General features: G+C 48.5%; 1 protein-coding gene across 1 annotated transcript in view; it reads right to left on the bottom strand.

The window, feature by feature from the left end:
* Positions 1-859: 859 nt before the first annotated feature.
* The window catches only part of tnikb (TRAF2 and NCK interacting kinase b), a 35,879-nt gene continuing 22,728 nt past the window's right edge, over positions 860-14,010 (bottom strand). The window contains exons 17-30 of the mRNA XM_061093480.1: positions 12,358-12,464; positions 12,036-12,145; positions 11,679-11,761; positions 10,178-10,359; positions 9,910-10,024; positions 8,359-8,461; positions 7,681-7,863; positions 7,455-7,598; positions 6,145-6,279; positions 5,912-6,012; positions 5,337-5,486; positions 4,048-4,207; positions 1,314-1,453; positions 860-1,019 (exon numbers count right to left, since the gene is read on the bottom strand). Coding sequence (XP_060949463.1) covers positions 936-1,019; positions 1,314-1,453; positions 4,048-4,207; positions 5,337-5,486; positions 5,912-6,012; positions 6,145-6,279; positions 7,455-7,598; positions 7,681-7,863; positions 8,359-8,461; positions 9,910-10,024; positions 10,178-10,359; positions 11,679-11,761; positions 12,036-12,145; positions 12,358-12,464 — 1,797 coding nt within the window. The 3' untranslated portion in view covers positions 860-935. The remainder of the gene's footprint in view (positions 1,020-1,313; positions 1,454-4,047; positions 4,208-5,336; positions 5,487-5,911; positions 6,013-6,144; positions 6,280-7,454; positions 7,599-7,680; positions 7,864-8,358; positions 8,462-9,909; positions 10,025-10,177; positions 10,360-11,678; positions 11,762-12,035; positions 12,146-12,357; positions 12,465-14,010) is intronic.

Below are 14,010 nucleotides of genomic sequence, written 5' to 3'. Positions count from 1 at the left end.
TTCCAGCGTTAATGCAAAATCTCCCAGAATACGCCTGAATAATAAAAATACGTACGATGACAATCTGTGCAGGATGAGTCTCAAAGCGTCTCGGTCAAAACCTGAACGATCGACGAGAAAACAAACGTCTGCCGAATCAGAAAGAACTGATGGAAGCAGACAGAGGTCATAAACTCCCATCAGCCACCTGTCGGGTTCTGACGCTGAATCTTTGGCCAACGAATCAGATCAATAGTTGTTGGCGTCCATGATATTTTAGAAAGATGCAGGAACATCGACTCTCGACTGAGTTTTACTACGTCTCACTGAAGATTGTTCACTTTAGTACGAGAGGGATTTTGATTCAGTGACTTTTACTTCACTTCACTTGAGAAACGTCCCGACAGCTGCAGCCTGTTCTCCTGCTGCACTGATGCTACGCTAACACGCTGTGTGATTCTCTGCAGTGAACAGTCACAGCCACCGTGTGGCGCCCTGTAGGGAAATCACTGCTGTGCTACACAAAGGACGTCTCCACACATTCAGTCACATGGGAAAGTCGAAGGCTACTCGGCTCGGTGTCCTCGTCCCTCAGGTCTCAGGAACAACCCGGTCCAACAGTCCACAGGGAAGGCGTGAGCGTGGTTCCCCGGCGGCGTGAGGAGTAACCGCTGCTCGGCAGGCGGTGACATGAGGCCTGTGGCGCCCCCTGCAGGTGGAGGCTATCTATCTGGGGCGGGGGGGGCACGACTCCAGTGGTTTGACTCTTCCTGTAGATGCACAATCGTCGGTTCAGCAGCTCGTTGCTTTGTTCTCCACAAACACCAGCGCACACACACACACAGACACACACACACACACACACACACTCACACACACACACACACACAGATCCTCCTCGCTCGTCCCTCTCTCTCCTGGCGGCGGCCGATGTTCAGGGTGAAGAAGAGGAGCGGTTACCAGTTCATCATGGAGCTTCTGTTGAGGGTCATGAAGAAGACTTGGCTGCTTCCTCCGGAACGAACAGAGGCGAAGAAAACCTGCAGGAGGACAAGTGAGGACACGTGAGGACATGTGAGGACATGTGAGGACACGACACTGAGACACAGCGTCAAGAATCTGCGTCCGTGAGGATTGGACACAGGAAGACATTGTTTATATGATTAATCTGAATTGGATATTCGTATTTCACTGCTAGGAAAACGTGTTTGGACATTCTACAAAAACTATCTACAGCTTGTGACTCATTGTATGTTTTTATACATTTGATTTTACTTTGAGTTAGCGGAGGAAACGGCGCCCTCTGCTTCCAGGACGTGTGAACGCTGACTCACCTTGTCGTTCCTCTCCGACAGGAACTTCAGTCGCTGAGCTCGCTTGTGCATGAAAACTCCGTCGAGGTGTCCCGTCTCCACGGAGCGGATCTCAATGGCCTTCTCTCCCCAGCCCATGATCTGGTTGGAGTGGATGTAGGCTGCAAGGGGGGGAGAGGGTTCACACACACACACACACACACACACACACACACACACAGACAGGGATTGGACAGGAGAACACTCAGCACCTGTCTCACACCCAAGCCAGTCACACCTCGAGGCCCCTCCTCCTGCGCCTCGCCTCCGGGAGGAAATTATTGCAGCAGTTTCCCAGTGATTCAAACGATCACGACCTCTGACCTCTCGATGGGAGGAGACGCTCGGTGTCGTGGGGTCAGAGAAACGCTCCAGCGGACGCTCTGGGATCAGAATTTGATTTCACGGATTTGCTCGAGCGTCACTGAGCTTTGCAGCATCAGATAAAAACTTCTTTCTGCAGAAACTTCAGCCTCCACAGGAGAAGAAGAAGAGATGAGGAGCTCAGCTGCTTTCACAGATTGGAATCTTAATAACGACGGAGCCGATCAGTGCTGCCACTGTTTTGTGTTTTAAGGTTGTTGTATAAGTTATTTTGTCTCTTTATTCCAAAGTGTGGTCTTTGAGTTGGAGAACAGGACTTATTGATTTCCACGGCCCTGCTTGTGTTCGGCTTGTGACGTCCATGTTGTTTCTCAAGTTGCTCCAAATCAACCTGAACCTTAAAGATCACACTCTGGAATAAAAAGGATGTAATAATAAACAGGGAATGGTTTTGATCCTGGCTCCACAGACCCTGAACCTCCTGGTCGCTCTGCAGGAGCTGGACTCTGCTTCAGGTGCTCGTCCCCGGTTCACCTGCTGCTCTAAACGTCTGCTTCTCCGCTTTCTGTTTTGTTTTTGTTGGGAAAATAAAAGCTGATCCCAGCTGCCGAGGCCGGGGATCAACCCGCCGGCTCGTGTGTGCAGAATAGAAACGCCACGGTGCAGGTTTTATTTGGTGCTTTGTCTGGGAGCTGGGAGCTGGGTGGGGGCGGGGCCTGAGGCCGGGCTTGGCTGTGAGAGACTCTGGTTCAACAGTAAAATACAAACACACATGTTAACAGGAGACGATGATCACACGCAGAGAGCAACAGCTTCAGGACAGACACACAATCAGTCAGGAAACCGCACACTGACACACACACACACAGAGGGTTCGATCCTGGACGAGCTCGGGATGAAGGATTCCTCTCTGAGAGACTCACACACACACAACAAGGACACAACTCCAACAACACACAAGCATTTGCCCCAACGCTCAGAAGAATGTGCAGCTGTTTAAACTGTGGTGAGAAGGGAAAGTGTCAGTGAGGTTGTGTAGTTGTGTGGTTGTGCGGTTGTGTGGTGCTGAGGGTGGAGGTAAAGCTCTGTGTGACGTGTTGTCGTCCACTCATGCATCAGATGAAACACTTGAGACATTAAAGGGAGACGCTGAGTTTTGGGGTTTTCACAGATTCAGACAACTTCTCTGTTAAGTGATGAGAATATTAAAACCTTCAAGTGGCTTCAGGAAGTGAAGCTGAGAAATCTGCACTGAAGTCAAATCTATTCTCAGGTACGTTTCACTCCAACACGTTTACCAGTGAATATTAGGGAGAGGCAGTGGACTAGTGGCAGAAACTTGGACTATGGGCAGAAAAGGTCTCTGGTTCGTCTCTGGTTCGACTCCACAGAGAAAGAACAAAAAGACGAACCTGGATTGATCTATCCAAAGATCCAAGAGGATTCTCCCTACCCTGTCTAGTGCCCCTGAGCAAGGCACCTTACTCCCCCAACATCTGCTCCCCCGGGCGCCGTACATGGCTGCTCACTGCTCTGTGTGTCCTGCACCAGATGGGTTAAGAGCAGAGGTTAAATTTCCCTCCTTGCATTAGTGTGTCTGTGTTTGGGACAAATAAATGTATCTTAATCTTAATATGTGACTTTCTACTCCATGACTTTTTAATAATGTACACGTTCACAGTTTTCCTCCAGCAAACAGGTAACGTCTCCCTCTGGGTTTTGGGAGGAGAGCTAATGAGCTCCAGGGTCTCAGGTCGTTGGAGGACGACTCTGAGCTGTTGATGTCTGAATCCTCGTCCCTCACACTGAGAGTTTGACATGAGGACATTGGTTGGGTCCTTATTAGGGCTGGCTACCGAAATCCAGAGCCAATCAGGTGGCAGTTCCTACGCTGCAGGTACCAACCAGAGCCAATCACAGCGCAGCTTCCTTTCTGATCCTGAGCTTTGAACGGGAAAGCTGCTCGGCCTCCGGCAACATGAACATCACACGTGTGTAGTAACTGTTAAAACATCTAAAGAGACTTTTCCCTCTCACTCAATAGATCAAAGTCAAGAGCAGAAACAGGAAGTGACCTCACGCGACCCCGTGTCTCAGAGGAACCTGTCAGAGATCTGTGCATCACTTTGGTTTCTGTTTGTTCTCATCACTTAAAACAAAGTTGAGTAAATTGAATTCCCCAGAAAGCTGCAGAATCCCTTTGATCTGAGATGAACACTCAGGTGGTCCCGGCTCCTGGTTGGTCAGGTGGGAGGAGAGAGAGGTGTGTCCTCTGAGCGGAGGGGGGGGGGGGGTGGGGGGGCATGGGAGATAGTGAGGGTGAAAGATGACCTGCTGAGCCTGCCTACAGAGGTCAGAGGTCAGGGAGAAGCGAGCTGATTGGGTGACGTACCGACGGAGGTGGGCATCTCGCCCCACTGCAGCACCACGTCCTTGGTGATGCGTCCGTAGGTGTTGACGTAGACGCCCTCGTCCTCGTAGCACAGCAGCATCTCCATGCCGTCCGTCTTGGGCAGCACCACGATGGCGTGCGGGGTCACCTGACCCTGAATCTGCCGGGGCGACACACGGGAGGGAGGTTGGAAGGGGTGGGGGCGGGCGGGGGGGTTGGGGAGATGCCCGTGAACCCCTCCCTCCCTCCCTCCCCACCCCCAGAGAGAAGAAACTGCTGCAACAATAGAATCTCCCGCGCCGCTGCCCCACGCAATCGCCATGGAAACAGACACGAGCACAGCGTGATGCACGGAGGCAAAGAGCAAAGTGAGGCGGTTGCCGTGGTTACCGTCTCCAGCCCCCGTCCGTCTCTGACTGGAACCAGACAAGGGTTAGAGGAGGACACCGACTCTCTCTCTCTCTCACTCACTCACTCACTCACTCACTCACTCACTCACTCACTCACTCACTCTCTCACTCCCGAGCTCAATCACTCACTCTCTCACTCACTCTCTCTCTCTCGCTCGCTCGCTCACTCTCTCACTCGCTCGCTCACTCTCTCACTCGCTCGCTCACTCACTCACTCTCTCACTTGCTCACTCTCTCACACTCTCTCTCTCACTCACTCACTCACTCACTCACACTCTCTCACTCACTCACTCACTCACACTCTCTCTCTCTCTCACTCACTCACTCACTCACTCACTCACTCACTCTCTCACTCACTCACTCACTCACTCACTCACTCACTCACTCACTCCCTCCCTCACTCACTCTCTCACTCTCTCTCACACTCCCTCACTCACTCACACTCTCTCTCTCTCACTCACTCACTCACTCACTCACTCACTCACTCACTCACTCACTCACTCACTCACACTCTCTCTCTCTCACTCACTCTCTCACTCACTCACTCACTCACTCACTCACTCACTCACTCACTCACTCACTCACACTCTCTCTCTCTCTCACTCACTCACTCTCGCTCTCTCACTCTCTCTCTCTCTCGCTCACTCACTCACATTCCTTTAGCTTCACACGTTCACTTCATACTTCTCATGAATTCAATGCTTTGACAAACTCCTCCACCTACATGTTACAGTAAATTAATTTCAGCCAGACTCATGGGAGTTCACTGAACAGCCTGCAGGTGGAGCTGTTCTGCTGCTGCAGGATTCAAACCCGACATCACAAACCCGCTACGCCACAGGAAGCGTCTCTCTGCTGTTTCCGGTCAGAGACTCTTACATGTGAGGGGATGTAGATGTCGTAGGGGCTGCCGGTGTCCACATCGATGACGTGGAATCCCACAGTGGAGCCGTAGATGACCTTTAACCTCTGTCCCTCCTCCACAGTCAGGTCCACCAGCAGGGGGCGATGCTGCAGCTCTGTGAACGACTGACACACAGAGAACCAGAGATTTATTCCAACGCTCCGAAGAAAACAAACGACAACTAGAATCACCTTCCTGTGTTCAACATCCTCGACAGTCAGAGATAAGGTGTTCAAAAGGACAAAAGCATTTTTTGTGAGGCCAACGTGACCTTGACCTTTGACCTTTGAACAACCACATCTAACCACCATTGAGTCCAACTGAATGTTTGTAATAAATTTGAAGACATGTCCCCGAGGAGTTCTTGAGAGAGTGTGTTCACAAGAACGAGTCAGACCCACAACCTGGAAACATGAAGCCTCCGACCACTGGGTGGCGCCGCAGCGGAGACATTAAATAAAACGTATACAGTCCAACCTCAGAGAAAAGAAGTGACATTCATCCACTTTTACCAAACTCTAACACATCCAACACATTCTGCTGATTTTACCTTGAAGGCCATGAACTTGTGGTACGGTTTCGGCGCCCAGGCGTAGATCTCCACCGCGTTCTTCAAAGCGATCACCAAGAATTTAATCCTCTCGTACTTCACTGCAGAGACGAGCGGAATAAAAACAAGTCAGACACGAAGCAAACACAGCTTTTCACACAACAACCTTTTCTTATATCTCCCCAGTGTTCCTGTCTCTGTGGGATCAGATCCATGACTGTGAGTCTTCTCACCGACTTTGTAGTGCACGCAGCCCTCCAGCTCGCCCACGGTGATCCAGCCCTGCTTCTTCTCCACCTCAGGGTCGTTGTGGAGGATCCGGTTCCTGAGCCACGACAGGTAGTACACACGCAGCTTGTTCTTCTTGCCTGGTTCACAAACACAGAACAAGGAGAACTGTTCTGGATCACGAGGAACATTTGAATTCCATACGCTTCATCCATCATCACGCACACACAGCTTCCACATGGAGTCCGATCTGTTTTATTTAACTATTAATATTCAGGAAATGTACAGAAGGAGATCGAATGGAGTGAAGCTGATGATTTAGTTTCCTCTCACTTCTGGAAAAAGCTTCAGGAACAACAAGAATTTCTTCTTCTGATCGAGGAGCTGAGAAATGATCTCGATCGTCCAGTTTCATTCTCAGCTTAAAAAGAAGAAACCTTGTGATCCAGTTGATCCTGAACATCTCAAACAAACTGTTCCAACTTTCTTTTGATTCTATTTTAATGACGGATGAAAGTTTCAGACTCGAGTGGAAACGTGAGGTCGAGTTTCTTTTTAAACGGGTTCAGACTTTGTGTGAAAATACTTAAAATATTAGGTCTTTAGAGTTTAAGGACAGATTCTTGCTCCTAAGTGAAGGTTGTGTTTGTATTAATATAACGAGGTCTATTAATTGCACAATGTATTTGCACAATACTTAAAAATGATATGGATATATATGGACTTTTGTTATATTGCTATTAGTAAAAATGATATTGCGGTAATTGCTGATATTTGCAGTTTCCTTTCTTTTTAAACGTGTGAAGGGTTCAGACCTCAAATGTCACAGAAATATTTAGTTTAGAGACAGATTCTTGCTCCTGAGTGAAGGTTGTGTTTGTATTAATATAACGAGGTCTATTAATTGCACAATGTATTTGCACAATACATTAAAAAAAATGATATGGATATATATGGACTTTTGATATATTGCTATTAGGGTTGGGCAAGTTAACTCGTTTTAATCGAGTTAACTCAAGTGATGAGTTAACTCGATTGTTTATCCGCCAATTATTTTCTTTTTTCCTGTTCTGCAGCAGTCAGCAACAGACTTTCACAAAATAAAAGCCTGACTTTCACAATAAAACAATAAATAATCAAACCTGAGTGAATGCGAGATAAAATAATTAATCGAGTTAACTCCATTGAAACGAGTTAACTTGCCCAGCCCTAATTGCTATTAGTATAAATGATATTGCGGTAATTGCTGATATTTGCAGTTTCCTGCGTGTTGCCGAGCTGAGTCCCGGCTCCGCCCTGAGGGCCGGACACGCACCTGAGATGGTGACCAGCACGTTGAGTCCCTCCAGGACGTCCATCTGCTGGAAGCGCCGGCGGTTGATCAGGTTGTAGACCTTCCCCTGGCCGCTGCGGTCCAGCAGCATCAGGCCGTTCTCCGTCCCCACCAGCAGGTTCACGCCTGCACAGACACACAAACGTCCCGGTTGTCACTGCCTGCCTGTTTGTGCGTTACTCGTGTCGTTGTTGTTTGTGTGTCTCACCCCACAGCGCCGCGCACAGGATCTCCGAGTTGAAGCGCTTCTTGTATTTGCGGATCTCGGGCGTGTCGCTGTGCGGCCGGATGTTGGTCGGGTTGACGTTGACCACGGAGATCTTTCTGGCCTCGTTGAGTCTGGCCTGCTCCTGCTCCTGCTCCTGCTTCAGCAGCTCGTCAGCAAACAGCGCTGCGGCGTGAAGCACAAGCAACACAACGTGAAGCACAAGCAACACAACGTGAAGCACAAGCAACACAACGTGAAGCACAAGCAACACAACGTGAAGCACAAGCAACACAACGTGAAGCACAAGCAACACAACGTGAGCGTGAAGTCTTTACAAGTTACAGTGAAGTACATTTCTCAATAATTTATTATTACGTTTCAGAAAATCTAAATGAAGAGTTTTAATCCTGGAACGAGGCCGAACAGCTACGAGAGGAATCATAAAACATTTGATTCACGACAAAAAAATTTTGGAAAAGGTACAAAACTGTGTACATAATTATTTTCAGACTGACAGAACTACATATCCCATAATCCAGCTTCCTCTTGATTTGAACCTTGTTGTTAATCTAGTGTTTTACATTTCCATTTCCACCAATCACAGCTGTCCCTACTGCACCTAAGGATTGTGGGTAGTGTGGTACATGGTCAACATGTTGTTCCCACAGTTCTCTGTACCTGAGGCGGAGATGTTGTCCTCATCATCGGTCGGGGACGTCCCGTAGACTCGAGGATCTACGAACGGCGTGAAGGACGACTTGGAGCCGCTGCCCATCGAGTACTGTAACCATAGAAACACAGCTGAGCGTCTGTCACATGTTCACCTCCGGGGTCGTTCGTTCAGGAAACACCGAGGGAAACAGGTGACTGTCAAAATAAAGGAATGAGTCTCGACCACAGCGACTTTCAACTGCTTCATTTATTTTTCATTCTCGTGTTTCCATAATAAAATCTGGTCTGAGAAACTCAGTTTCCTTTATTAAGTCAGCTACCTGCGTCATGGTCTGAGGACGAGGCCGGAGAACGGAGAGAGGGGAGGGAGGAGAGAGAGAGGGATGAAACGAGTGGAGGGCAGGAAGTTCAGTGTGCCTCCACTTCCTGTGAATCCAGTTTGTCTTTGATTCATTAGATGAAGCAGCTGGAGAAGTTCAAGATTCATCGTTTGAATCAATAAGAAAAAGCAAAACAATACAAAATATTACTGCTTTTCTTGTTTCATGTCAGAATAAACTTAATAATATGAGCTCTGTTCTAATTTAACTTTCTAATGTTTTATTACTTTTATTTATTACTTAATATATTACTCTATTCTATTTATACTTTATATTTCCTTGCCTTCATGTTGCATGTTCACTTCAACTTAAAGGATTTATTTCTAGATTCTGTTTCTCTTCTTCATGTCTGAGCCGCTGCTCCCAGGAGTGTGGGTGACGGGGGGGCGGGGTCACGGGGGGGCGGGGTCACGGGGGGGTGAACAGGTGACAGGGGGCCGCTCTCAGGATCAGGGGGGGTTCGGGGGGGGGGCATACTTGGGGGCCGCTCCACCTACTTGGGCCCCAGAGGAGTCGCCAGGGGAGACCAGAGGGGAGGGGCTTCCTCGCACCAAATCAGGGAGGTTGGCGTTGCCAGGGAACAGATTAGCGTTGCCGAGGAAACCGTTGCTTGCGGCAGAGCTCCGCCTCCGTTCCACATGTTTCTGGAAAAAGAGAGAAGTAGGGGGAGGGGCTTCTGTGCAGCGAGGCTGTGATTGACAGGTCAGGTGGTGCAGCTGAGAGAGGGAGCGCTTGTTTCTGTGTTTGTGTGGAGTTTAAGAAACAGCCGGGTGGGGACCGGCCGGAGCGGCTTCAAACCGAGAGAGGAAGCTCTTCATATGTGTCGTACACACACACACACACACACACACGCACACACACACACACACACACACACACACACACACAGACACACACACACACACACACACACAGACACACACACACACACACAGACACACACACACACACACAGACACACACACACACACACAGACACACACACACACACACACACACACACACACACACACACACACACACACACACAGACACACACAGACACACACACAGAAAGACACACACTCCAGAGCAGCTGGTGACTGAGCGTCTAAGCTCCGGTCGTTGGTTTGTTCGGCGTCATCGAGGCTCCAGGTCAAACCCCGAAGTCAAAGGTCAAACCTGGGAGGCGGCTTACCTCACGCATCCTCAGGGTCCCGTCCTGCGAGCTGTTCCCGTAGGCGTCGTCGTGGCCGGCGTTGAGACCTCCCAGCAGGTTGAAGGACTCGTTGGGGCCGTGGTTCGCTGCCGGCCTGAAACACAACGTTTGAATTCATAATCTGTAAATATGAAAAATAAAACATGAAACCTGAGAGTTTTTACTGGGAAGCTGCAGGAGAACCAGCACATCTGGCTCCTCCCACTCGGCTCCTCCCACTCAGGTCTGAAAGCAGCTTCACACTCACATGATGCGCGGGATGTCGCTGACCGCCACCGTGCCGTCACTGGCCCCGCCCTCTCCCTCCTCGTCCTCGCTGCTGTGCGAGTCATCGCTGGACGACGAGTAGTCCGTGACCTTGGCGGGGGGGCGGCCGGCGTCCTCGCCCTGCCGCAGCTCCCTCAGCTCCTTGGCCAGCGCCGTCAGGTCCTGAGGACACGAGACTCACAAACATCAGCTTCTCGCTCAGAGTGGGAGGAGCCACAGGTCACAGGTATAATTAATATAATTACAGACGTTATTTTGAGAACATGAGCTTTTATTTCAGTATTTCTATTCTTAAACATCTGATTAGTGACCAAGCAACAAAACAATAACTATGTTTCTTTTCTCCAGTTCTTTTCAAATTTATGTTCTATTATTTTATCTGACATTTTATCATTTCCTTTAAGTCTTTGATTTTTAGTTTTCTTGGTAAATCCCTGTTTTAAAATCTGCTCTGTTAATAAATGTATTATTGTTATAATATCTTTATATCTGCTGGTTGCATTATTTTCATAATCCATTAATCTGCTGATTATTTTCTCGTTGAATGATCACATGATTACTGTTCGATCAAGATATTACAAATATTATACATTTTAAAGAAGCAAGGCTTTTGTTATCAAGTGTCAACAACAGACAAACAAATCATTTAACTAATATTAACAAAATAAAATAACACATTATCAAAAATTAACTTTCAAAGCAGCTGGAGCCTGGAAAAATTCAAGAATATCTAGAGACCTTTTAAATGTTGAAATATCTTTTCTATTCTACTTTCTTCCTTTTTATTCATGGCCTGAAATGTAGTGAGTTTTATTTTATTCATTTATTTTTCATCTCTTTCATCATCTCAGTAAATGTGTCTGATCATAACTCTGGTTTCATTGTGTTATGATCAATAAAATCAGCAGAATAAAGAGAAAAGAAGAATAAAGAGTTTTTTGAATCACGATGCAGAATGTTACTGAGGTTCATAGTTAAAAGGTGGGAGGGGCCAGCGAGCAGGAAGACGGTGGGAGGGGCCAGTGAGGAGGGGGCGGAGCAGGGGGCGGGGCAGGACGACCTTTGACATGTTATCAGTCCGAGTCCGAGTTGACAAAGTTTGTGCCAAATTTAAAAAACACCAAATTAAAGGACAGACTGGGACGGACCCTACGTACGTAACGGTTGTGGCCACCGGGTGGCGCTGGAGTGGAGACGCACATTTTATCTCACAGGACAATGTGAACGGGGGGGGGGGCGATAAGTGCGAGGGGGGGGGTGTGGGGGGGGGTGAGAGAAAATGTCACTGACCTCATCTACAGCTTTCTTATAACTCTGATGGAAGGAGGGATGAGAAGAGGAAGAGAGCGACAATGACCAGCAACGAGGTTAGTTCAGAGCGAGGTGTGTGTGTGTGTGTGTCTGTGTGTGTGTGTCTGTGAGTGTGTGTGTGTGTCTGTGTGTGTGTGTGTGTGTGTGTGTGTGTGTGTGTGTGGACTCACTGCAGGCCTGCTGGGTCTCGTCCCCTCGTCTTTGGCGTCGTGGGAGGAGCCTGTGGAACCTTCAGTCTTATTGGAAGAATCACCTGAACACACACATGATGATGTCATCACATACGTTTAACACACAAGACAACTTTGTGCGTCTGTAACGACTTTTACAACCTGACAACATTTCTGATATGAGGACATTTTTTAAAAAGAAAGGATTATATTTGTTTTTAGAGAAGAAGTAGATATTTCTTTAAATTAGATATTTTGGATCAAACTCTGGTTCTTATCGAGGCTGTTTTCACTTATTTCCTGTTTAATTTCACAATAAATGTAATTAACGAAGACGGGGGGGGGTGGGGGGTGCACCTCGCTCGTTGGAGCCTCCCTGGGAACTCGGGGTGGACGAGCTGGACGAGCTGCTCGTCCTCTTCAGGGGCGTCTCCATGGAAACGTCGATCCTCCGCAGGTCGGGGTTGCTACGGCAACACAAACACAGGGTTGTCTCATTCATGCAGGAAACTGTGAGATCCACACACCTGGGTCTCCAGAGCTGTGTGTGTCTGTGTGTTAATGAGAGTGTGTGTGTGTGTCTGTGTTAGTGTGTGTGTGTGTGTGTGTCTGTGTGTGTGTCTGTGTGTTAATGAGAGTGTGTGTGTGTGTATGTCTGTGTGTGTGTGTGTGTGTGTACCTGGCCCGGATGAGGTGAGCTCCAGCCCGAGGGCCGAGGCCGGGTCCGTTCCCCGGAGAGTTCCTCCTGACCAACGCCGGAGAGATGGAGGTCGTCCTCTGGGGAACCTGCAGACACACAACACAACACAACGTGTGTGAGGCGCGCAGAGTGTGTGTGAAGTCACGATCACATGATCAGAACACGGACCAACACGTGTGTAAGTGCGATAGAAAAGACAAATTATAATCTTATAAATATAATATAAAACAAATGTGAGAAACAAAGTCGATGGAAAAAAATACAAACACAAAAACTGATTAGATTTATAATGACAACAAATTTACAACTTTAATCTCTGAAAATATCAGATGTAAATTTACAGTTTGCAACTAAAGGCAAAGTTGGTTCCCAGTCAGTTTGGAGTACTGGTTATTAACTGGTTATTAACTGGTTATTAACTGGTTATTAACAGGTTATTAACTGGTTATTAACTGGTTATTAACAGGTTATTAAACTGGTTATTAACTGGTTATTAACTGGTTATTAACAGGTTATTAACTGGTTATTAACTGGTTATTAACTGGTTATGATTCGGAGACGCACCAGTTACATGTGGTTCTCCATCAGGTGACGACACATAACACAATTCAAAAGACACAAAATCTAAACAGACGACGACAAAAAACATCACAAACGTCACAGAAAAACAGAACCAATCAAAAAGCAAAGTTTTGTCCCAAACACACAAACACAAACACACACATTCAGACACACAACACACAGGTGGGGGCATGCAGAACCTTGGGGGGCGTGTCGTCGTCCTGCCGCAGCCAGGAGCTGCGGTCCAGCTTGTCGAGGGGGGGCGCCAGGCGGGACAGGGGTGGGGGGGGTGGGGTGTCGGAGGTGGGGTCGGAGTTCTGCCGGGGCATGGGGGGCCGGGAGGGGGGGGGCGACGCCAAGGAGGAGGAGGAGGAGACACCGTGGGGGTCGTACAGGGACTGGGAGCCCGAGAGGCCGTGACCCTTCACCTGCACCAGGTGGGCCATCTGCACACGCACACACACACAGACACACACAGACACACACAGACACACACACACAGACACACACACGCGCACACACAGACACACACAAGCAGAAAACAGGCAGGGAGGAGGAGGAAGAGCAGGATCAGGGTTTGCACACCAGAGGAGATGAAGCAGGAGGAGGTGGAGTCAAGTGAGGGGGGGGTGAGGGGGGGGGGGGTGAAGAGGGAAACACGTTCACACAAACACACAAACACACTTCACTTCGTTTCAACCTGTGGATTCTCACAAAGTCTCTGATTTACATTTGAAATGAAACTAAAGAAGACGTGTGGAGCTGAGCTGCTCCTCCACAGGTCGTGTGTAGAGGTCACTTCCTGTCCGACCTCTAGGATCTACTTCCTGTCCGACCTCTAGGATCTACCTCTAGGATCTACTTCCTGTCGGACCTCTAGTATTTACTTCCTGTCCGACCTCTAGGATCTACTTCCTGTCCGACCTCTAGGATCTACTTCCTGTCCGACCTCTAGGGTCTACTTCCTGTCGGACCTCTAGTATTTACTTCCTGTCCGACCTCTAGAATCTACTTCCTGTCCGACCTCTAGGATCTACTTCCTGTCCGACCTCTAGGATCTACTTCCTGTCC

Source organism: Limanda limanda, chromosome 20, assembly GCF_963576545.1.
Source record: "Limanda limanda chromosome 20, fLimLim1.1, whole genome shotgun sequence".
Taxonomy (NCBI): Eukaryota; Metazoa; Chordata; class Actinopteri; order Pleuronectiformes; family Pleuronectidae; genus Limanda; species Limanda limanda.
The sequence above is the reverse complement of the archived record's forward strand: the minus strand, read 5'-3'. Positions and strand labels throughout refer to the sequence as shown.